General features: G+C 32.9%; 2 protein-coding genes across 2 annotated transcripts in view; one reads left to right on the top strand and one right to left on the bottom strand.

Moving 5' to 3' along the window:
* Positions 1–1,851: 1,851 nt before the first annotated feature.
* Positions 1,852–9,153, bottom strand: LOC140051300 (uncharacterized). Its single transcript, XM_072096467.1, has 2 exons — positions 9,032–9,153; positions 1,852–4,910 (listed from the first exon to the last, which is right to left on the bottom strand). Exon 2 carries the CDS (start codon positions 4,883–4,885, stop codon positions 2,354–2,356), a length of 2,532 nt encoding a protein of 843 aa, XP_071952568.1. The 5' UTR covers positions 4,886–4,910; positions 9,032–9,153; the 3' UTR covers positions 1,852–2,353.
* A 9,170-nt stretch (positions 9,154–18,323) lies between these two features.
* The window catches only part of LOC140051105 (stAR-related lipid transfer protein 5-like), a 31,726-nt gene continuing 23,093 nt past the window's right edge, over positions 18,324–26,956 (top strand). The window contains exons 1-2 of the mRNA XM_072096214.1: positions 18,324–18,730; positions 25,221–25,270. Coding sequence (XP_071952315.1) covers positions 18,524–18,730; positions 25,221–25,270 — 257 coding nt within the window. The 5' untranslated portion in view covers positions 18,324–18,523. The remainder of the gene's footprint in view (positions 18,731–25,220; positions 25,271–26,956) is intronic.

The raw sequence follows: 26,956 nt of genomic DNA on the forward strand, positions 1-26,956 counted from the left end.
AGTTAGATTTTATCAGTCATACTGTATATCTATAAATTCGTCATCACATATTTTATCACATTTACTATACAGGTCATGGGTACAAATATTGGCAAAAAAAAAATATGCGCACACAAGGTCATGCTCGGAAAAATCATGCGTTAAAAATGCTTAAAATTATGTTTTGATCAATTTAGGAGATGAATTAGGCCATTTCCGTGACAAAACAATTACGCACAAAACACGTTTTTACACGAGCGAGAAGCATACAAAATATGAATTGTTTGTACAAATCGCATTCTACTAATCGTCCTTAGTACATTTACCAAATTTGAAACAGTTCCAACTTCAAAAAGCAGGTTAAAAATGCGCACATTAATTTAAAAAAAGTGCTGAAAATGGTAAAAAATAAGGCCTTTTTAAAATGGAAAGACATTGAGTTGTAGATATGAATTCACGTACACATTTGACGAGTTTTTTCTCTTTCTTCATAGACTATCATATTCAACAGAGTGCATCTCGCTTATCTGTGATTGATTTTATTTCCAATTTTAATATGTCCAAGTTCAACCAATTATCTTTCTCTTAAGTTTTTAAAATTTGATGACGCCTAAAAATTTGAATAACGTTGGTTGTGTAAAATTAAATCTTTTGGAAATCATTATATTCCGAAATTGTCATTTTCATATTTGATATTGATAACATCATCATACCAAAAGAAAATAGAACGTTTATATGCATAGTTACCAACCGTCTCGGATCGTGCGGGACAGTGGTCCCGCAAATCAAATGATTTTGAAACACACATGCGTGACCACATATTAGTGATAATTTCACAATTCGAGAGGAAAATGCATTAAAATGAATTGGTATATTTTAAAAGTATACAACATTATGCGAGTATTCATATTATTTTATAACAACACACCAATCAACTTTTCTTTTTCTTTGTTAATTATAATACAGTAGTTTTCCATGCCTCAAACAAAGGTGTAGGATAATATTTTTTTTTTTAACAGAACAGAATCAAATCATGGAATAAATAAAAGGCTTCATGGAATAACCTACTACAAAATATGATATCAAATTAAATGTCTACAGGAATAAAGGATTGAAATTGAAGATGGAACGTGGGATGCTTGTTAATACATACATGGATTAAAATAAAGGAATGATTATAGAACATTTTGACTGCAATGCTAAACAGTAAACATTTGCTAAAACAATCATTAATTTATATTTATATGTTATTATTCAAATGTATTTGTTGCATAAATGAAAGCTCAGCATTGATATTGCACATTGGATCTCAAATCCATTTTTTACTAAAATTAATTTCCGTTTATATGATTATCATTCTTTTAAAGGGGAGCTTATGCGATCTATAATTAAGGAAACAGTATCACTATATTTCACTTTTGATTTCAGACACATTTTACAGATTGCACCCGAAGTACAACACCATATATCATTGGGATTCTGTGTTCATGTTGGATACTATTTATTTAACATAGTAGATTATACTATCTTAACCATTTTAATTAGTTCATTTATTTCATAATCACCATTAACAATTAAAAAGCATTTTTTGGGGTTTTTTTTCATGTAAAAATGTCAAAATAGAGTACTAAATTAGTTCTACACCTTAATCATGATGTGACAAAATGAATCAAGGCTTGAAAAAAAAATCATCCTTAAAAATAACATTCCTATGTCAAGTAAAATTACAATATCAAACACTTTGCCATGACATTATGGCAACAACTTTACATGCAAATTAAATTACTGAATGGAATGAAAACAAGAAATACAGTCGTATAAAAATATTTTATATATTATTAAAATTCGAAAGTTACAATACTATAGACGCCAATGTGCATATAAAATCCATATATATAAATACATAAAACCTGTTCTGTACTTTTTATATTACAATAAAACATTTAAAGATGTGTAAATTTTAAAACGTAGTTTTTAATTATATGAAATACAGTAGAGGAAACAAATCTTGTCCAAAATTATTAATTTTTTTTTTTAAACATTGCTACTTTGGCATGATTGACTTTAACTCAATAACTATATTTTTTAGTACATATTTCAATGTGGTAAGTAGTATGGACACCTGCAGTAGTTTAATGAAGAAGAAGTATTAAATTTAATTCACAAATTTATAAATGTATAAAGTTGCATATTTCTTACTCTACAAGCAACAGCAGTTAAAACTTTATTTTTCTGTTGTCAATATTTCTCCCACACTGCAACGTAACTAGATGGCTTTCACAATGATCTGAATGAGGATGTACACTATGTAATTTGCTATGCAAGAATTCAACGGTGTAGTGAAATTGTATCACATTTGTACAGTCTGTAACATTTAGCACTCATCCATATTATATGGATTTAAAAGTGGAAGCATTTCTTCAGCCAATTCTTGTTGGTTTATTTCCATTATAGTCTTTTCCATTCTATCGATACCTTCTGTCATTGGCATATCATTTTCCTCAACACTCAAATTTGTTTGTTCTTCCATGTAACAACACTGTTGATTTTCAGTTGGCTCTTTACATAAGGCACGTTTGGGTGCTTCCAAACGAATGTGCCGTTTTCTTTTTATAGCTCTAGCACTGTTGTTGAGCTGTGCAATTATTTTTACTATAGGATGTGTAGAATCCAAGCCTTTTTGACTTTTATTGTTTTCTTTTCTTTCAACATTTTCAACAATACTGTTAAAATGGTTTCCACTTATTTGGTCGTTAGTAAAACTGGCGTCTTTAATTGATGTTATTGGTTCATTTACATTTTCAACACTTGCATCATCGATGTATGATTTTGGAGCTGAAAGATCAATTGCATCAACATTTGTCGGGGGTGTGGGTAATGAGTGATAGATAATTTCATTTGGCTTTTTGTCTTCAATCCCATGCTTTACCTTCATGTGTCTTTTCCAATTACCTTTAAGGTTAAAGCGACTTGAACAAACACGGCATTTAAATGGTTTGGAGCCACTATGAAGAATCATATGGTTTGTTAGGTTTCGTTCACGGCTGAACGATCTTTGGCAAACGCTGCATGTAAATGGCTTGTCTTCTCGATGAACAATCATATGGGCTTGTAATGTATGTTTTTCCTTGAAAGCTTTTTGACATTGTTCGCACTTGTAAGGTCGAACGTCACTGTGTGTACGTAAATGTCGTTTAAGGTTTGCATCTTGACAAAACCCACGACCGCATTTAGGACATTTATATGGTTTCACACCCATATGTGTAAACATGTGTTTTTTCAAATGAGCTAAAAGCATAAATTCCATTCCGCATTCTTTACAAATATGAGGGCGCACTCCACTATGTCTCATTTTATGCAACAGCAACTGGCTAGGATAAGAGAATTTGCGATCGCACTGATCACAATCATACCGTCCATGATTACCTTGTAAGAGAAGATGTCGCTGAAGGTGACCCGGAGTTGCAAAATCTTTGCCACACATAACACATATGTTGTTCTTAGCTGGGTGGGGTTTAGCCATATGAGCGCGGTACTCGCTGGGATAAACAAATTTTCTACCGCACTGATCACATTTAAACGGCGCATCATCACTGTGCCGTAACATATGCTTCTTCAAATGTCCACTTTGCTTGAAGGTTTTGCTACAAACCTGACAAGCATACAGATTCTTACCTCCTATACGAATGGTACGATAGAGTCCTTTACGCGAAATGCCACCTGTCCTTGGAATAGTACTGGAATTATCTGTTTCAATCTCAACTTTTGCGTCATCAGCAGTGATTTCTTTTTTCTCTCCATGCTTCAATTTGATGTGTGTTTTTAAGTTACTTTTCAAATTAAATCGTGAACTACAAATGTTACACTTAAATGGTTTTATTCCATTATGTAATCGTTCATGACTTTCCAAGTTAAATTTACGACTAAAACCTTTACCACAGTGTTTACACGCAAATGGCTTGCTTTGGCTATGAACAATCATATGGGCTTTCAATGTTTGTTTCTGTGCAAATTTTTTATCACAGACTTCACATTTATATGGCCGTAAACCTGTGTGTATGAACATATGACGTTTAAGGTTGCCTTCAAGACTAAATGATTTCTTACAGACTGAACATTCATGTTCCTTCTCTCCTGAATGTGTTTTTTGGTGTTGTTTCAGATGAGTTGGTTGTAGAAATTGCATGCCACATTCACCACAAATGTGTGGCCGAATGTCTTTGTGACGCTTTATATGCGCCGACAGCTGATGAGGAAACTGGAATGTTTTATCGCATTCTTCACATCGCAGTGGTCCATGGCTCTCGTGATATGCAATATGCCGCTGCAAATGTCCTATGGTAGAGAATGTCCGTCCACAGACGCCACAACAATTGTCTTTGGTGGGATGTGGCTTTGCCATGTGAGATTGCAGCTCGCTAGCATATGCAAACTTGCGTCCACATTGGCTACAGACATATGGAGCAAGTTCAGAATGTGTAAGCATGTGACGTTTCAAGTGGCTCGTCTGTGTGAAAGATCTACTACAAACGTTACAAGAGTGTGGCTTAACTTTTTCATGTGTTAGTTTGTGCGTGGCAAGATGTCCTTGTTGACGAAATGATTTTCCACAAACATTGCAAATGTAAGGCCGTATGCCACTGTGTGACAGCAAGTGGCTTTGTAAACTATGTTTTGATTGGTAGATTTTGGGGCATTGATTACACTGCCAACATCGTTTACCATCACGTTCTATCGCAAAACTTTCATCCACAAACGCAGGGATATAATTGTTTGGGGTTGTCTTCAACCTCACTTCAGTCTGCAGTTGCTCTCCCTCAGATGTTAAATCTCCTGCCAGTTCTTCAATTTCTTGTTTCACAAATACTTTATCCAAGGCTGACACTGTTGTATTTTCGTCCTCCATTGTTTTTTTGGTGTCACAAACAAATCTGAAGAAATAGATAATAGAAATTAAATCTTTCAAAAATTGTTAAAAATATGCATTATTATAATATAACCTTATTGTTTGCAACATGGACCTATAAATTACTCAAGTCTACAAAAATCCAAAACTCAGTCATAGATATAGCTTTCGTGTTGATAAAGCGTCTGAATGATTATATCTTCTGAGAAATAACTGCCTAAAACGTGGTGCGTAAAAACATTATAAAAACTTCAATTAAGTATTATGGATCCTATATAGGCCTACTCTGTGACCTGTAAAGAGAGAATAAAAAATATATAGATATATAATAATTAGCATAATAAATACTCAATTATAGTTATGGTTATATTGTGACCATCAATATCCTTAATAAACCACAATTGCCTGATTTTCTTATTTGTTGGGCCTGACCAGAATTTGGAGGGGGACAACACGCAAGTCGTGGGAACAGTTTATAGATACAGTAGTATTACGTTTCATTTCATACACAGAATCCAGGTACACCATCTTAATTACTGTTTTACCACATCAGACAGCAGCCACCCTCTTGTACTAAGACATGTGAGACTGAGAGGTTGCGGTAAAATATTGCGTTTCATGCCATGTGACCAAAAAAACTAGGTCTGTATTAATTAAGTGACTGACTGAACGTTCTGAATGAATTTGTTACGATCTTTTTTGTCGGCATACTGTAGTTTCTGGATCACTGGACGTTTGCTACAGTATATTATTTTAAATTAGTTTTTCCAGTTCGTTGAGGTTCACTGGTGGTGTTGCATCGTGTGTCTACGTTTACATCGTGGGAAATTTATACGCCATTGAGTAGGAAAACGCGCACGAAGGAAACGATTTCGATTAAAAAAACCAAATTCAATGATTGAATAAAGCTCTATCTACTGTATATTTATTTACAGCAATTTGTTGAGGAAATTAAACATATCAATGTAAATTGGTGGTATTGATACAGTTAAGTACAGTACGTATCGGCTGGTGGGCTTAGAAAAACAAATGGATGCTATAATACATTAACTACAGTACATGATACCAAAGCTATTATAGTGCATATTAATACACTTCATAGCCACACATAAATCCTGTAGGTCCAATTTTTTGATGTACAGTACATCGGAAGGCTATACTTTTTATGCATGCTGACTGCCAGTGTTATTTAAACAATGGTACACGGTTTTAGTGCGGTATTTGCGTCAATATCATGTTACATCCAAATTTGTATTTATTTTTCAGTTGAAAATTCGGGGAATTGAAGAAGGTACTGTACTGTAGTGTATGAGTTATTCACGAACGAATTTTTCAATTTACAGTACGAATAACCTTTTGTACTGTGGGGCACGTATTTGGAGGATTTTCAGAGATGAGGCAAGGGTATTGGGCATGTCGGGATGGTTCGCAGGGTGAATCCGTTCGAAGTAAATTCGCCCGAACCATAAAAAAAAAACCCGGCTACGGGCCTGTAACATATTTTTATTTATTTATTTATTACCATATTTACTGAGGGTAGCCTATCCAGTTCCTAATAGAACTGATCATTCAGGGCCCTCGATAAAACAAACATACAGTACAACACATAAAATATTAAATATTCAAATGACATAAAATATATTAAACTTAAAGGCTTAAAAATTTACAATGATTATATAAAATTCATATAAAAGTTAAAATCGTTGACAGATAAATATATATATATACATAGTATGGGTATTGCTAAACACCGCAAACCCCCGCAAACCTCCAAAAAAACATAGCAAACCCCACCGAACCAACATAAAAGTGATTGAATCATGTAGTGTACAACCCACTGGGTATATCCATGTAAAAAAATATTAAATTTCTACTGTTAACAACTTATTTTTGGGGTAAAACATCATTTTTTGGTCAAAAATGTTTGCTAAACCCCGCAAACGTCCAAAAAAATATAGCAAACCCCACCGAACCAACATAAAAGTGATTGAATCATGTAGTGTACAACCCACTGGGTATATCCATGTAAAAAAAAAAATTAAATTTCTACTGTTAACTACTTATTTTTGGGGTAAAACATCATTTTTTGGTCAAAAATGATTGCTAATTTTTAACCAAAAAATGATGTTTTATCCCCAAAAAAGTAGTTAACAGTAGAAATTTAATAATTTATATACCCAGTGGGTCATACACTACATTATTCAATCACTTTTATGTTGGTTCGGTGGGGTTTGCTATATTTTTTTGGAGGTTTGCGGGGTTTAGCAAACATTTTTGACCAAAAAATGATGTTTTACCCCAAAAATAAGTTGTTAACAGTAGAAATTTAATATTTTTTTACATGGATATACCCAGTGGGTTGTACACTACATGATTCAATCACTTTTATGTTGGTTCGGTGGGGTTTGCTATATTTTTTTGGAGGTTTGCGGGGGTTTGCGGTGTTTAGCAATACCCCATAGTATCATAGTATCAGTATTCAGATTGTTTTTTTATATTAAAAACATATAAAACATACAATTAAATTAAATATCACAACAAGATTATATTATATTAGCATACTATTACCTATTAATTAGTATGTACTTTATAACATTTTATATCATAATAAAGCCTGTCAGTGAGTGTCATTGTTGTCAGGCACTACAGAGGGATCAGTGATTGGGCCAATCCTCTTTAATCTCTTTGTATCCGATCTCCCCTCCTGCATTGAATCACAGATACAACAATATGCTGATGATACTCTCATATACAGAGCCATCAGAAACAAAAACAAAGATAAAGATAACCATAATGATAAGGATGAAATGACCTTGCAGTTGGATCTTCATGCTATTAACAACTGGTGTGTGACGAACAAAATGCTACTAAATACTGACAAATGTTTTGTGATGCACATAACTAGATCTAACAGTCGCCTTGAACAAGCATGTGATTATTTTATTGGAGATGATAGATTGCCCGTTACGAATTCCATTAAATATCTTGGAATTCACCTGAATCGCAAACTCACTTGGGCTGATCATATCCAATATGTTAAATCCAAATCTAATCGCATGTTTGGTTTTGTGAGACGCATTGTCAAATGTCGTGATAAAGCTATTATATTGCGACTATATATATCGTTAGTTAGACCATATATTGATTACAGTTTACCTGCCTAGATCCCCTTTCTTAAAAAAGACATCGCTGCTCTTGAAGCTGTCCAAAGGAGGGTCACCCGTACTGTACATGCTTCCCAAGATCAGCCAGTCTCCCTTACCCTGAACGTTTGAAACGCCTTAATCTGATGTCCATTAACAATCGTATTAGGTATTTATGTATTAATTTTGTTACCAAATGTATGTACAAATTATATGATGTTAAAGTTTTTAAATATTTATCTATTAATTGCAGACATGTTAATAACCTTAAGTTGCGCAATAATTGTATAGCCCGGACTGATTTATTTCATAACTCTGTCTTTAATTTTTTTGTTAGACATTTTAGAGATCTGCCTGCGGATCTCTGCAACCAACTTTTAATTAATATAAACTGTTTTAAGCATAGCCTTAAGAAATATTTTAATAATCTGTTTTAATCTGAACATATGTAGGCCTATATTTTAAAGATATTTTCTTAATTCTATCTTTTTAAATTAACATTTTTTTATAAAAACCCATTGCTGAATTTTATAGTTTTATCTCAATTTTAATAGAATCCATGTATTATTCATTTTATGTAAGTATTTCGATGTGGAGAGCCTCTCGACAGTTATTTTTATTTATAACTTTTAGGTTATCCGGCCTCATTATTGACTTACTTTTGTATTGTTTTTTTTTTGTACTGTTCTGTAATGTATATTGGCGAAATAAATGATATGATATGATATGATATGATACTACCTGGCGAAGATTTATAGCATGAGATGACCCATAATTTAAAATATTTTGCTCAGTCCTTTGTTGGGCCCGAGCATCTTACACTGGGTTCCGTGGTTCCAAAACAATATCAATAACTTAATAAGAATTCGCCACACTGTCACTAGGCTAGGCCTAGCCAACACTATCACTCAACAAGCGGCTGGTTGTTGTGGTGGAAAGGTAGAGATCACATTTCTCGTTGAAAGTCTCCATGGTATAGTCAATTATTTTTAAAAACACTCACCAGACTATGTCTTGATTATTGCATCGTATCCGATGTAGGTACCATATGGTATCTTTACATTTCCTTGTCTCTTTTTTTCACTAAAATTTATTCTGCCTTTGTCCTCATTTTCTTTCGCTTTCTTTTTTCTGCTCATTATTTTCCCTTTCTTTCAATGACCTTTGGCCTTTCAATTGCAGCGAGCGCCACCTAGAAGCAGAAGAAAAGTACAGGTAAGTGCAATCCAAATCAAGAGTTTTTAGTCGCGCAAACGCGACTCTACAGCTCACTATGTCGGTCGGTCGGTAAACACTAACTCAAATTTGCGCACGCGACTGCAGCCATGTACATATGACCTTGTTATTATAATAATACCTCGATGGTACGAAAGCCACATGAATATAAATATATTTTGACAAAAATAAAATTATTTCGAAATTAAAAAAACAAAGATACAGCGCACATTGGCCGCCGGTTCATTTCGATCACCGAAGAATGGAACGCCTAAAGTTCCAGTGGGCCATGTCTAATATTAGAGCTTAAAAAGAATTTCATAACGCCTGTTTGTTAACGTTGATTAAAATAAAATTCTAGCCATGTCTGCCTTAATTGTTTGATTTATATTAACGAACTTTCAAATTCATCCTGGCCATTTTTTTTTTCGATTCTCGTTTGTTTGCCGATGAGGCCTACTTATTCATCCATTTTCTTCTTGATTTGACAAATATTTCTGTTGAATTTAAATCAGTTAGTAGATAGTGTAATTTAAATAAACTTTTGAAAAAATACTTAAATAAGTGTTCAATCAAATTTTAAATATATTATTATCCAAGGTAATTTTACTACATCAAAGCCTGTAGACGTAAACAGTGGAATCCTGTAGTGATCGGTCCTCGGACCAATTCTATTCATCTTATTCATAAATGACCTTCCAGACAAGATAATCTTTTCAGGTTTTAACATGTTTGCGGATGATGCCAAAATGACAAAAAAAAACATTAAAGAGGAAACTGATTCAACTACACTCCAATACGATCTTGACAGGGCTCAGGAATGGTCAGATAAATGGTTGATGAAATTTAATGTAAAGTTACTCAGTGAAACACTGTTGGCAGTGACTGAAGAAGAAAGATCTATTTTTTTTTCACAAGTGATTGTAAGGTAAGCCAAGTCGGCACTGTGCAAAAGCAGCAGCTAGAGCAGTAAACAGCATGAGAACTGTGAAAAGGACATTCAAAAACATTGAAAAGTTTTCGAGTAAGGTTCAAGTCATATATTCGTCCACGTCAGATATGGAATATTGCATTCAGTCTTGGTCACCGTATTACAGTAAAGATAAAGAATCATTAGAGAAAGTACAGAGGAGAGCCACAAAGCTGGTGAGTGGGTTAATGGAACTACCTTACGATCAAAGGCTGGAATAGTTGGACCTCCAACCACTGGAGATAAGAAAGATACTTCAATATTCTAAAAGGTGTCGAGGATATAAACCCAGACGACTTCTTCACCATCTCACCAACAACAGAACTCGTGGTCACAGTCTAAAGCTTTATCGTGCTAAACTCAGCAAATATCTTGTGCATAAATACCTTTTTTTTTAAATCAGAATAATTAAGCATTGGCCGAGTCAGTTATTCAATCCCCTCTAAGTCAACACATTTAAGTCTAGACTTAATTTTTTACAATTTTTAAAAACTAGACATGGAAGCAAATAGGCACTAGCCTGAACTAATTCCATCAAACATTAAGTGTAAGTGTAGTATTAACAATTAATCAAAGAAAGTGTTTCTGCTTGATAATATCTACAACATACAAGTCAACTTTATTGTCAAAATCTTTCTGAAATTTTAAGATATGTTTTGTACATTAGTCTTGTCTTGTCGTCTGCCATTTGGCAGGTCGATAAAAGACTTCTTTCCCCATGCTTCTCTATTTAGTGCTTCTTCTTTTAGTTCCAAATATGTATTGTTATTATTTAATCTATCAAGCATAGCAGCTATCCTTAGTAATATCATTAAATAATACAAGTTACTATCTTTTAAAGTGTTGATTAAATAAATTGCATGCCATGTACAGTGTTGAAAATCTTAAGCAGTTTGTGGAAATTGTTTTCTGTGGTTTCTATCCCTTCCTGATCTGCTTATAATGTCTGAGTGTAATGGGTGGATGAGTCTTGTATAATTGAGTTATTTTAAAGTATAAACACTTTAAATATAATATCATCTAGAGATGTCACTTCGACACCGATAACTTTGCTGGCCTTATTTACATTTTTTTTTTATTTCACGTTTACTGTTAACATTGATATAAGAAAACCAAATAATAATACATAAGAAAGGATTGATTGAACAACAGAGGAATAAAACATATGAATAATATGGGAGGTAACATTAAACCGTTTCATTTTATATACACAGTACATTCTCTATACTTTCAAAGTTTCTGGAAAACTCACATAAAAGATATACATACAAAATTAAGACAAAAAGCTGATATTCTAATTTCAAATTGGTATATTAATTACTTTTATTACACTTTATTATTCTTATTTTTGTATCCAATTTTAACATAATTATGGTATTAAGGTTAGAATAGAATGTAGAACTTAGAATGTCTTTTCGTTCTCACTGTTCTCAGATAACTATTAGATGTATTACCTTTTCGCATTTTCGAGCTCACACTTTATTATTGTTTATGAAAATTCTTGATATTTATAAATTGCATAAAATTTATTTCGGATGTTTATTATGGTAGAACTCCCATTGTATACGATGATATGATTATTTTAATAACACATTACAAGACTGAACATTACTAATTTGAACGTTGCTTTGTCCTCTTACAAATTTAGGCCAACAAAAGACATTTAATGACCTTAAGTTATGGAAAACATTACAAATAGATTTGGATTCATTAGAGGGAATTAAAGAAATGTTATTTGATAGGTACCGTTTAATTTAAATAAATCATCTTAAATTTAAAAAACTGATAATCTTGCTTACTATTGTTTTGTACTTGTAAGTTTTTTATTCAAGAAATGTTAAGTACGTACATTTTGTTTTTGATAAGCTTTGATTAGCTCAACATTGTGCTAAAATAATAAAAAACGTAAAACCAAAGAAACTTTAAAAATTCACTGACCTTACAAACAAGCTAAACATCACTCTAGAAAAAAACTGAAGAAAACTACTGAAGATGGAAAACAATTTACAATAAATGTATGGTCGTATAAGAAATACATATGAGAGTCCTATTCTAATACTACATTCAATGTTTAATTAATTTGTCTAAACAGGATGACTTTATGACAAAACCCTTCATTACAATGATTATAAACATTGTCACTGGCTTTCATTTAATGTGTAATTTAGCGTTCTACAACAAGTAGTTTACGAGATAGCATTTTTTGTTTGTGATTTTTAAAATTAATGAAAATCAATATTTTCTAAAGTTATGATGACTTATGGTAGGTCTATGACAAAAATCCCCATTACATTAAATATAAAAATTATCATTGGTTTTCATTTAATGTATGATTTAGCATTCTACTACAGGTAGTTTACGAGATAGCATTTTTCCCCCGATTTTTTCCACCCAAAAAAATCAGTATTTCACATATAGGCCTAAAATTTCTTTTTGATATTCACTCCCATATAGTTCAGGCAATTTTTAAAAGTTGTTTAAAAAAATTCAAGCATATGTTACAGAAATATTTGTAATTCAATTTCACCCCAAAAATGAGTTTATTTTTCATATTATTTTCTAAAATAATAACTCAAATGACTTTTCATGATAATTAATGTGTAGTACAGTATGATTTATCAGATTTAAATTTTGCTTAATTCCAGAAGAATTTATGCATTTCATATCAAATACTGTGTCATGAAATAAAGATATTGGTAAAATTGCTTGAAAAAATAGGTTGTTCAATTGATGCAAAGTCCTATTTCTAGCATTTCGACCTTTGATTTATCATATCTCAGCAACCAATAATCAGAGAGACACGAAATAGGGCTGAAATTGTTGCATTCATTTTATTCTAATGACATTCTTTTACCCAAAATGGCTGATTATATAACTAACCAATAATCAAATAAAATTCCATAATTGTAAACGTTTTCTATCTTGTCTAATGGCTATATAATAATATTTTTTCCAAGAATTCCGATAGTGTGGTTTTTAAAGCCTACATATTCAAAATGACCGCTATCAAAAATTGTAAGATAGATAATATACAACAACATATTTAACCTTTAAATGGGAGTTTTTGATTGATCTGGGTTATTTCCACTTTATTTAGCGTGTCCTTGATGCATTATTATTTCCTATCCAATTAAGGCAGAAATCATGAATAATTCATTACCTTAATTTGTTTCTATTATAAAGAATTGCAAGATAATATACTAAACCTAGCCCGCTAAATAATCTCTCTCTCAACTAATAATATAAACCGGCGTTCCATAGGTTAATGCCTTTACCAATAGACCAAACATTTCGGTTGGCTAACGATGTTTACACAAATCATTTTATATATAGCGCCGTCTATAATGTCCCATATTATGTCATAATTATTCTAATAAATTATTCATGATTTCTGCCTTAATCGGATAAGAAAAAATAATGCGTCCTGGCGTATTCTAAGCAAATTACAATCTAAGTTCCTAATTTGCATATCCAAATTCCGATATGTTAATTGTTAAATTGCAGATATAAGTCTAAGACGTTAGTGTGAACGACTTGATTTATGTACTAAAAGGTTAGACCTATTTAGTTGATCCAAATGATATTGGTTTCACTAACTGCAAATGTGTAATAAGTTATGCAAAATTCAAAGTGGAGATTTCTTAAAACTAAGTTGAAAATGTTAAAACTGCGTTAAATACGATACTATTAATTATTAAATAAGTAGCATCTTTGTACTTTTTGATTACACATCTATAATTAATTCAAAGTGAAATTTTTGAATGAAAATTAATATACATGTTCGTCACAGGATTTGTTGACTGGAAGTAAAAGTTTCTGAAAATGTTTAATTTTATTATTGTGTCTTTTGCACGCATAGAAATTCGCCTAATCTCATTCAACAAGGAAATGTAAATGATACCATTTGGTGTGTTTGAAAGCATCTGATAGATCTACAGATGATATTAAAATAGATTGTGAGAATGTTGCATTTGTTTGGTTTTGCAATGAATGAACTTGTACAGGCAGCTAAAATATGATTAGTGTTTAAGTTGTTTAATATATGGAACGTTGAAAGCTAAAATGTTTATATTTGAGCAGAAAGGCAACATTTAAATAGAGGCGTGTTTCCCAACTAAATACTGAAAAACTCCTGCTTATGAATTTGATACACTGAGTAGCCTACAGTTGTGAGGAGGTGGTGTATGTCAATATCGGATCATTTTGGACAAAGCTACATTGTTATTACCGTTGGATGGAACTTCAGTGTTTTGATAGTTAATTAGAATATTTTAAACAAAAACTGATACAGATATAAAGTAAAAAAGACATTTAACAAGAAAATAATATTTTCAATTCACTATTAAAACGGGTAATAACAAAGTGCGAGGCAATGAGGCATGCGAGGCACGTTAGCATTATTTGCTAAAGTGTGAATTAGGCCTAGTCTATGTCAATTGTCGGTCGATCGGGTTCAGAATTCTCTCGCAATGTTTATAGCCAAACATATAACATAGTCTTTTATTCTTTGCGACATGTTCTTTGCTCGGCATATCAGTTATACCTTTCTTCACCGCCAGTTATTGAACTGTTTCCCTGGCCATCGCTGAGTTGGTAGTTCGTGAGGTTCACTTTTTTGGATGAACATTTTGCGAAATATATTATATTAATGCTCGTACGTTTTTTACCTTTTTTCTCACTCAAACGCAAAAAGTAAATTAGTAATGCTTATAAATTGAGCCAAACGAACTCAAATTGAAAATAACAACTACCAGACAATACATGTGATTGAGTTGAAAATGAAAAAAAGTGCGATATTGTTTATTTACGAGAGAGGTACACACAGGGGTGGTCGCATGACAATTTTAAGAGGGTTACCCAAAGACTCCAGGGCTGTAGACACTGAGTATTTGAGCAAGCAAATTGTTAAATGACACCCCTAGATGGCCGGAAACAGTACTCTCGCACGTAAAATTCATAATGAATTGCACCTCTAGTTCGTCGGAAATGTCACTCACTCTAGGCCTATAGTGCGCTAGCAAACAGAGGATTGTAGCCTATTATTATCCCGACGGTAATAAAACATACGCGACTAACAATATAGGATAAAAATGTTTTCGTTCAATGCGAACGTCACGGAGAAGTCTCCGATGAAAGTACTTCTGATACGGTAATACTAATAACTGTACTCAATAAATGTAAATTAATTACCAATAATTTTAAAAAGTTATACAACAAATATGAAGCTGCTGCTATAAATATATTGAGCGAAACGTTAAATTGTATTATTTTGAATTAAATGCTAAATAGAGTCAGATGTTAAAACCACATATTCCAAAATTCATTTTATTTATCCACTATAAACTTTACAAAAGTGTTGTTTAAACCACACTCTAAAATAAAACAAAGACAATTATGACAGGACATTTGCCAAAAGAAACAACTTTGCTCTGCTACCGGTATAACACGGTTACAATTTCGGAACGCTATGCTATGCGTGGGTAATTTGTGAATGACATAGTAGGCTAAATACACAAGCCTAGATAGGGAAGATCTGTACTGCCGTTCATTGCGAGAGGAGGGGGAAGTCCGATAATGTGTCATGTATTCTGTTGAGCAAATTGGCGCATTATGGTATAAGAGGCATCGTTTTAATGTGGTTTAGAAATAAGTAGCCGTAAACAATATGTTTATGCCAATGGTAGCTCATCATGTTTAAAAGACACCAATATAGGGGTACCACAGGGCTCTGTTGTAGGACCACTTTTGTTTTTGATCTACATCAATGATATAAGTCGAGCAAGTAGTAAAATAGATATAAGTTTTGCCGACGACACAAATTCACAAGACTAACTTGCAGTCAACAGTTTATACACATAATATGGACCAAAATTGTGGAAAGAATTCACTTGTAATGGTGATAATAAACAAGTTATTTTAAAGAAACAAAATAAGTGTATAAAAAACAGGTCAAAAATACTTTTTATCTATATGCTGATTAACACCTTTGTTTATGGTAAATGACTGTTTTATCTAAGTTCTATTTACTTATATTGTTCTTATGTAAAAGGGTACTACAAAAAAAACGAAGCTACAGTTTTTTTATGCAGGATCCTTGTTATCAGTTGTATTGCAATTATGATGTAATTGATGAATAAATAAATGTGGAATAAATGAAATGAAATAATAAAGTAACAAGACAGAGATGAAATAAAATCCCGAATACAAGCTGATTGTCGTTGTTTTAGTCGTCGTCAGAAGTTTATCGACCGATATATATTTCTCATGTGTAGTGCAGCGTTTCTTTGATCTTTCATTGAATCATTCTGTTTGTATTATAACAAAGTTCATTTTGGATTTTCAGTAAATTACCAATGGTTTATTCAAAGTCAACACTGTAACTATTCCCTCACTATTCAATCAAAACGTTATTATTATACTACGATGTTGTTAAAAATGGGTTGCGTGATATGAAAATGGATTGATAGTAAAACGTTTTTTGTCTGGTTAGATAGGCCTATTCATGCACTGATGAAGCGGAGGATTATTTTTGTAGCGTTCCATTTAAAATAATTTTTGTTACAAAGAAATATCTTGGTTGTGGAGGTCGTTAAATTGGTTGGCGCCAGCGTTACTTCTTTTACCAATATTTTAACAATTAAGCTAATATCAAAACATGCAACAATGATAAAATGCCCTGCAACTCTGCAACTACTTTTTACGACTATATCAAATTCCGGGTCCGGTATAATTCACTGTTACTACGGAAATTCGGCCTAATATTACGGACGTATACGTACGAAAATGATGATAAATAGGCCCGTAAATAGGGTACTTCACGGAAAAACAAAACTATACGCAAAATTATGACTTTGGCCTTAAATTATGGAAAAATGCAATAATTATGAACAAATCTACGACCCATATGACGGGTTTCTCCCGAACACAGTGTGTGTTGGCCTCCTTTCGTACCTCATCATCAGGAGAGAGATATATCTCCCTGCTCTCATGACGCTCGCACCACAAGCAACTAGCCAATCAGAAATACATTCTGCGCATGCTCAGAAACTTATCTACACTAATATCTGTGTGCGGTATAATAGCCCTATTGGTGACTGCTGTGCATTCTGCCCAATTTACAAAGGTTCTCTTCCAGACTGGACTTTTATAACGTATAAATATGGATATTGTATACGATGAAATGGGACTCTAATGGGATTTTAATTTAGTGGCAGAAACAATATTTAATAGTAAGGGTGTTGCCCGGGCCACTAGGGCAACACCCCAGGTTCCGCCTCTGAAAGTAGACCTATGTCTAGCTAGGAGGCAGTGTTGTGCCCGTATACTACGGCTACATGTTATAGAAACTCATGCTCTAGCTGACGCCGGTCGGTTTTTGTGGACGCAGTTTGACCCGCTGGTTTGACCAAATTTCTTATCTATCTCGCTCGGTCGTGAGCGACTATATTAAGTACCTAATATTATAAACACCGTGTAACGATACGAAGTATGCAGTTAACTAACTAATATTATTAACACCTTGCAACGGTACGAAGTATGCAGTGTACAAAGACCTCGTGTCAATAAACAAGCACTGAGTCATTCGATGTTGATCGAATCGATTATTGATATCGGAAGACTGTCGGTCGGATAAAAAAAGGGGCGCATACAAATGAAAATTAACCACAGACAAGTGAAAGGTGAATTCAAATAATTTTGACAAGACATGAATTGAATGAAATACAAAAACCATCGTTACATAGATATAGCCTACGGAAGCTCCTTAGGGTATATATACTGTATTTTAAGCCGCCAGTTAATATAATAGCTCTTAAAACATAATTAACTAATAGTGGCCCGGGCTTCCATTACAGCCTATTATAGGCCTAAAAATATAAATAATTGATTTATATAATATCATAGCATAGCACGTTAAGATATGCCTCGTACTTTTTTTTGAAATTGTCAACTATATGCCAGCATGCCTCCTCGCACTTGATGATAATAATAAATAATATGATAAAATGCATCGCATAAATAATAGGCGTGCCTCGCATACCTCACATGCCTCGCTGCCTCGCACTTTGTCAACGCTACACTAAGTGTAGTGTAGGCCTACTGAAAACTTAGTTCAGCACGATTGCTGTAAAATTACTCCATGGTAAAACATAAATGTGTTGCGTGACCAGGAGCTAATAACGGATATTGTTGTACTGTTTAGCAACTCAAGTCACCAGCTGGTTGGCTTATTTTCAGATACATATAGCGTTTTGTTACAGCAATAGATGACAAGTGAGGCGCTTTCAAAACGAAAATCGATTGATTGGCATTATGAAAGCGAGTGTCTTACGGAGAGTCGGCAGTACGTTAGTGTGTGTGCTGGCTGGTGGTGGTGTTTTAAGCGCCGTTGCTGGTTGCACCGAAAACATAAATACAACATCTAAGATGGGGGTTGATTATGCCACAGAATCAAACGCTGTCTCAGAACAAGTTTGGGAACTTTATAAATCAACTGATTGGAAAGAAGCCAAAGTAACTGTAAGTAATAAGCTTTATTATTGATTACTTATTAGGTTTGTTTTGATTTTTACATTATTGCCTGTCATGTTAGACCGGCATTACAATTGCAATTAGTAGTAGATGATGATAGACTGACAACATTTACAATGATTATGTTATTAATAAGTATCCAAACCAATTAGATACAGTTTGTTATCAATTCTTTATAATTGTATCTAACTTTAAATGATAATAGGTTTACACATTTTAAATTTTAATGTGATTTGTTGATGTTACTTTTAAAAAAGTTTTCAACAGTAAAATTTTAATTGGTTTCTGATTGAAGATAATGTATATAATGTTCAGAAAATAAACCAATAATATAAATAATTATACAAGACAGTTTTGCAATAGTAACAGCTTAGACCAGGTAGGTGAACAAATTATTTTTTTCACCTCCCTGCTTAGACTTTTGATAATGACTTTTATATTTCTTTCTAATTCTCTTTACAAAAGGAAATATCTGATATAACTAAGGTAAGTTAATAATAATAGAATATCCTAACTAAAGTGTAATTGAATTTAATTAAAGCCCCATTCATTACAATTGTTGAAGTTTAAAAAAATAATGCAATATATTATTTAAAAAACAATAAAACATTCTCTGTCTTAAATGTACATTATAGGGTAAATTATGATAAAAAGAGAGAAACAATTGCACTACATAAGTATAGTTTGCATCAAAGGTCCTCTTGTGGACGGTCTTTAGCCCCAGTCTAGCTAGGCTTAGTTTGGGTGCACGAAACCTAATATCAAGTCTAGACCTTATAAGACCTAAGATCACGAAATCTAAGACCCAAGATTACCAATCTTTCGCACCTGCCTTGTATTTTAACTCCAAATTTGTTAACCAACTTTATCCTGAATACCACACCTTAGAACAAGTACTTTTATAACTTAGACAAATCACATAAAAAGTAACAATAAATCCTTTAAATTGATGATTTTACAGACGTTTTTTTTCATGCATACACTACAAATTTGCATACTCTGTGTTCAATATTTACATAATACATGGCATGCCAAAAGAGCAACATTAATAGAGGGCTAAAAACTATTATGTGGAATCCATTTGAATACATTTTTTGGTTAAAAGCATGTTCAATGTAAATATATTTTGTCACTTTCAAATAAAGTGTTACTGTTGATACAGTTCATGGTTTTGTTAACTTTAAGAATAAAATAAACAAATTCATCATATCCACCTTAGGACGGCCTTTATGACTAGGCCAGGGTAGGTAGTGACGCTGATTTTAAGATCAATTAATTTTTTTTTAAACAGAAAAGCAGCAGTTACATATTAAATTATTTATATTGACAAATTGACAAAATATAGTAAACATGCAATTCATTAAAAGTAGATGTATTCCACCAAGTTTTTAGCCCTCTATTATTATTTTTGCTCATTTGGCGCTCCATAGAAACGAAAATACATAGAGTAATACAAAATTTGCAAAAAGTGTGCAAACACGTCTGTAAAATCATTAATTTATTTGTTACTTTTTATGTGATTCTCCTTATATGTAGGTGTGGTATTTAGGATACGTTTATAGTTAAGTATTTATTCAACGGGCAAATGTATTGTGAGTTAATTTCTGTTTGTGATTATAAGTATTTAATTATATTAATTAATATTTTTAAGCTGTCGTATATCTCTAAGCATTTGTAATCTTAGGTCTTCGGTTTTAGGTTTTGGGATCTTAGGTTTCGTGGCACCCGGTTTTGTAGGCCTAGCTGGTAAACATACAATTACATCCTACGTTAGCTATAGGTCTAGCCTGACATTGTCTAGTTGATGAATTAATTATTTCTGTTTTTGTCAGAATCTGTAAAATAAAAATTAGGAAAAACCCAATATTTTCACTGAAAAGTTTCTTCCATATGTTTTGGCCTTCATGATTGATCGAATCACAAAAGAAAAATAAAAATATCAATCAACACGCAATGCATGTTGAGATTTATAGCGGCCCTATTAAATTATCAGAATCGACTTATTTTTCACATTTTTAACCATTTAAAGACATGTTATCACAATAGGACCATATAGTATTTATTTTTACAATAAATGTATTTTGTGTCTGACAGCTTTCTGAACTGATTGATTTGTTTATGGGTTCATATTATTTTGTTTAGGCTTTATTGTTTGATATATCTGGCCACTAAAAATGATTATGTTTCTTTATGTTGACATATTAATTTTTATATTGTATACCTGCATAGATTTATGCCTGCTCTGTGCTCTGTTGTTGCATTCTGTATTTTTACTGTACCTGTAGGCTTACCTCTACATGTGCTTTCATTGTGGCAATAATCGTATTAAAAGTGCAATGATTCTTTTAATCCTTTTCTTGTAAATTTGTCTAAAAGTATTTTTTATTATAACTGTATTGCTTTCATTTGTTATCATCATTAACGCGTAAATAATTCCTGTCAGTTGATTGTACGATTGTAGGTCATACAGTATGGTGTGCAATAGTAAACAAACAATGAATGTTTATAACTGATAATACAAATAATTTCAAGATGGGGAAGATGAAATTCCTATTTTTTAAAATTTTAAAACTATTAATGCGACAACAAAATTGCGTAAAATCCAACAGTTGCCCCCCCCCCCCCCGTTTTTTTTAATGCAATAACAAAGTAACATTCAAAATCACACGATATCAGCAGAACTACTGTAATATTTTTGGAGAAAGATGTACAATACTATAATTTTGACCAAAAAAGCACTTAAATTTAGCTTTAGATCTTTTGTATTATTTTAATTTATTAATGGGAAAAACTAAAATAGATCAGTTCTATTGTCTGGTGATGGGGTTTCGTAATTGATAACATGGAGGCTGCCAGCCAAGCTCGTAGGCCTAAGGATTATTCGGTTGTTGACATACAGTAATTAACAGTATTTTTATATTTTATCAATTACAATAATCTCAATCCCGTTTTGATTTTCTCTCACTCCACTTTAGTAATAGAAGATTATTCTATGATATGGTATTCTTTTTGAATGTATTTATTCTATTTTTCATACCTCATTATGTTCCCTTTTCCCTATTAAAATCCATAGACCTTGCTCATGCTTTAAGGACCTTTTAGTTGTTCCCTGTAATAGAGTTAACTATACTAAGGATGGTTTCGTCCATCAATTTCCCCTCTCATATAGTGATTTAGTTAATAATAATCCTTCTATTGATATTTTCTATTTAAGCCTTTAAAACCTGTTTAAAACATTCACTCAATTTTCAACCATCAGTTGTCATTTTGCTAGTTTGCCCTTTCCATCTAAATACCGAGCGTTCGTTTACCCTTAATTTTAACCGGTTTTAAACGTAACCAATTGTTGCTTTTTTGCCTGTGGTTTTACGTCTTCTTGTTGTTCTTGTTGTTTCTGTGTTAAAAAAACATTTATATTGTATTTCTTATTAAGACATCCTTTTATTGGTCTTTGGCTGTTGGATGTGAATGTGAATTAAAATAAAATTAAAATAAGTCCACCTAAACTATGAATGTTGGTACGATGAACACCATCACATACCTAAACGAGGTGACATTTATCCCAAGTACAGTACTCAAAGATATTCAAAAAATTGCAACGCCCCCTGGGCGTTTTTTAGTACCCATACAGTATATAATCATTGTTTTGCAATGTACAGTAGGCAAAATATGTTACAAAAAACCAAATGTTACTGTTTGATTCAATGTGAATCAAATTTAATTTGATCTGAATCAATTAATAGGAATCTATTTAGATGTTATGTAAATAATGAATGTTATAATAATTCGTGGAATGGAACAAATAATTTCATTGTATATCTTTCACCTCATACAATTATTTGTACTGTACCATTCCACTCATAAACATTCATTAGTTAGATTTTTGCATTAATTACTGAAGGATATCAACTTGAATTCTATTGAAATTATTTGAGAAGACAGGCCACAAATAACGTCAGTTGGTGATTTAAAGCTGCCTTATATTTATCTTTTATAATCAGAAGTGTCCTCCTATTAGCAACCAGTCCTACCTAATTTGCATATATAACCAGTATTATTAAACTGATGAATCATTTTAGAAATTTATATTTGTGTATATATAGAGTGAATTCTTTGAATAGTAACACTTGCTGTATGCCTGTACTGTACATTCATAACATGTATCTGAATTATGGTTGCAAAGACTCTTTAACAAAATCAATACAAATCAGTGAAGGATGTAGTTGGGCTGTTCCGTAATTGATCACTTTGTGTGCATTCATGTTTCACAAAAATCTGGAATCACTGAGGCATGCTTTCTTTACCAGTTTCCTTTAATAAACAAGACCGTACAAAGTCCACAATCAAGTTGATGATTAGTAGGATTAATATAGTTATTGCACCACCACTATCAGGGGCGGTCGCAGAACTATTTTAAGGGGGTTGCCCAAGAGTCCTCAGAGGGCCGTAGATACTGAGTATTTGCGGGGGGCCTGTGGCAAGGGAATTTTTGTTAAATGACACCCCTAGATGGCCGGAAATGGTACGCTCGTACGTAAAATTTATGATAATTAGAAATGATACTCTATATCTGGCTACACAGTTAGCAAACAGACGTATCACGCCTGTTTTTTCCGCCGGTAAAACACAAGCGAAAAACAATAGGATAACATTTTTTGGTAGGTACTTCCGGTAATTTAATAAGTTCAGGGGCGGATCCAGGGTTTAGTGAAAGGGGGTAGGGGCGCAACTGTAGAGAGTCCAGACGATTTTGAAAATATAAAACTCTCTAGATGGTCGGAAATGGCACTCTCACGTTATTATAATGTATTAAAAATTGATATTATATATATTATATATATATAAGTGCTGTTCCGCCGTACCACGCCGAGAATGTTAAAGAGTCGCTATCCAATCGAGTTTGAACAATACCATGAAAGCCCCAGTGGTCTAATGGTTAGGACATCTGCATATCAAGCAGGCGGTCCGAGTTCGAGTCTCGGTTGGGGCGACTTTTTCTCATTCTCACAGATTTCCTCATCTTTATCGTTTCAAATTAATTAATTAAATTTCAGTATATCACCGGGCGGTTTAGAATTAATGTTCTGTGCCTGATTTGTTTATATATATATTATTAAATATATATTATTATATATATTAAATATGAAAACTGAGGTACTAGTCTATTAAAGGGTGACATTTTCACCATAGGCCTATTTAAATTCTAGAAATTAAAATCAATGAATACAAATTAATTATTATCAATTAATAATTAAAACAATTTAGAAAAAAAATGTGAAGCTGCTGCTATAAATATATTGAGCAAAACGTTAAATTGTATTATTTTGAAATTAATGCTAAATAGTCAGTAAAACCACAATTTCCAAAATTAATTTTCATTTATCCACTATAAACTGTACAACCACCATCGAAATTTGTAGACAGAAGCAATTAAACACTGTTTTTTCAAAGTTCGGAACATCCGTAATTATTACGGAAATTCGCCCAAATATTACGGACGTAGGGAAATGAAGATAATAGTCTTTTCCAACCCTGGACTTCTATAACGTTAATAGTTAATTTATAATATGATGAAATGGGATCTAAATTTTAATTTAGTGGCAGAAAAAAACATTTAGTATGAAATTAAGCGTGTTGCCCGGGCAACTGGGGCAACACCCCTGCGTCCGCCCCTCACTATCCACTAAATATTCATTATACCTGTTAGTATCAGATTGTTATGCATTTGTCAATTGTATGACCCACTATACTGACCCAGGGTGCATCATTTACAAATAATTACTGACGCAGGGGCTCGTAAAAAAACCTAGATGGTACATCACATCAATGAACAATGGTGTGTCAATGTCCGTTTACCACCCACCATATCATAAACAACATAGTCACAGTGCGTCACCTAAAGGTAAGTAACATTTTTGACGCATTCATGGTATTCATAAGATATGACACACATTTCCCAGGGATCCTATAGTGGGTCATACAATTGACAAGTGCATTATGATTATTTAAGAAAGTAATACTTATTACTCAATAAAAGAGGGCATCAATGTTCTATTTATTACTTTGATTTTGAGAAGATGATTCATTGGAATTGATGATCTCCTGTAGCATATTTAAAATATTGTTATGTTTTTTGAGAAACAGGTTGTTTAATGATTTTTACATAGAAATACCTTAAACATTGATATTTAAAATTTGCTTAGCCGTTTCTTTTAAGATATACTGTACATATATACCAGCATATCTAGTACAGTTTTTACTTTTTCATATATTTGCATAAACCACCTTTTTAGCTGTACTTAGAAATCACCTGTTTTCTTCTTAGAATAGCTAGTACTATTGCATACTAGCTAGAAGCCCGCCTTGTCTCTTTTCTTAGAAAAAAAAAATCTAACATTTTTTTTTATTTACTTGGTTTACAGTGCATTTTTGTATATTTATGAACAAATTGAATAGTTATACTGGTTTCTTTTCATAGAAAGAAGTGAAAGTTTCTTACAAGAAATCTACAGAGTTTGATGGTCATGCGTAAGTATCAATGTATAATATATATATTCATTAAATGATTATTTATTAGCATCAGGTCAGAAAATAAACCTCTCTAGGTCTAAAGCACTTGACAGGTAAATTTTAAATGTATGTAATACTACCGTACTGACGCGGGTATAAGCCCACCCCCCTTGAACATGAAATCACATCAAGTTTGGGGGGTGGGCTTATACCCGAGGATCCAAAAATGCAGATCGTCAAAAACAGCACATGATGTACACTGTGTATTCCACCATGCGAGCGAGCGCCCTCACGTGTACGACGTTGCCTCTCTAATACACGAGGTGTAGAGTGTCGGAAAATTAAGCTTATAGTTCGTGTAATTTATCGTAGAATATCTTATTTTAAACATCAATTGAACAAGAATTTATCAAGCAGAAAAGCAAGTATACAATGTTCGTTAAATAGAAATGTACCAAAGAAATTTAATAAGCTTGTTTATGGCAGCCGATACCAAATAGTGGTTTTCCGTTTTGGCGACTTGTAGCGTCGTGTGTGAAGCGATCTTCGACCGCGATGGAGTGTAAACAAAACAGGACCGCTAGGCCTCATATGGCTTGGTTATGATCAAAGGTAGGTGTGTTCGGTGTATGGACGTCGCCAAATACAAAATAATGGGATCGATCCAAATAATGTATTACGACACACACTGTAGATCTTCGAATTAATGGGTGGGCTTATACCCGAGTGCCTAATTTTTCATGAAAATTAGTCAAAAGTCGGGGGTGGGCTTATACCCGAGTATGGGCTTATACCCGCGTCAGTACGGTATATGTATTGTGTGAATTGTAACAACCGTAGGTGGGCGTTCATCATTATTATACAGTGATTGATCATAATTATTTAAATCTTAAAGCCCCATTCCCTACGTTTTTTAGATCTAATTTAAGATCACAAACTATATTTAATGTAAAAATAATACTATATGGTCCTATTGCAATAACTTTTTTAAACGGTTACAAATGTGAAAAATAAGTCGATTCTAATAATTATAGCGGCCCGCTATAAATCCCAAAATGCATTGCGCGCGGATTGATATTTTTGTTTTTCACCTGTAATTCGCCCACTTTTCGATCGATCGTGAGGCCAAAACAAATGGAAGACTCCTAACTTTTCAGCGAAAATACCGGGTTTTCCCTAATTTGTATCAACGGAGTCTGGCAAAAATAGAAAGACAATTAATGCAGCAACTATACAACGTCAGGCTAGGTATATAGCTCGCGTACGATGTTCGTACGTTACCGATGTTTACCAGCTAGGCCTACAAAACTAAGCCTAGCTAGGCTAGGCCTAAGACCGTCCACGAGAGGTCGATCGCCGCGAGCTACTTAGGTAGTGCATTGTTTCTCACTTTTTATCATAATTTACCATAAAACGTACATTTAAGACAAGGAATGACATGGTTTAATGTTTTTAAAGTGATATATATGTATTATTTTCCAAAAAACGTCCAAAATTGCAGGGAAGGGGTCTTTAAACTTAGTTTTTTTTAATATTGAAAACACAGCTAAACAACTTCTCTAAACCATGTATTTATCTATAATTAATCAATGTTCCTAAATACATGAATGGACATTTTCTTAAATTGTCAGATAAACACATTTATTCCACTAGAGGCAGTCTGCATAATTTCCATGTCGGTATTTAAAAATAAAGGGTAGAATG

This window comes from Antedon mediterranea, chromosome 6, assembly GCF_964355755.1.
Source record: "Antedon mediterranea chromosome 6, ecAntMedi1.1, whole genome shotgun sequence".
In the NCBI taxonomy this organism is placed as follows: Eukaryota; Metazoa; Echinodermata; class Crinoidea; order Comatulida; family Antedonidae; genus Antedon; species Antedon mediterranea.

Bases quoted from the DNA above. Each gene is read 5' to 3' on its own strand.
- LOC140051300 (XM_072096467.1), bottom strand. From the start codon at position 4,885: ATGGAGGACGAAAATACAACAGTGTCAGCCTTGGATAAAGTATTTGTG.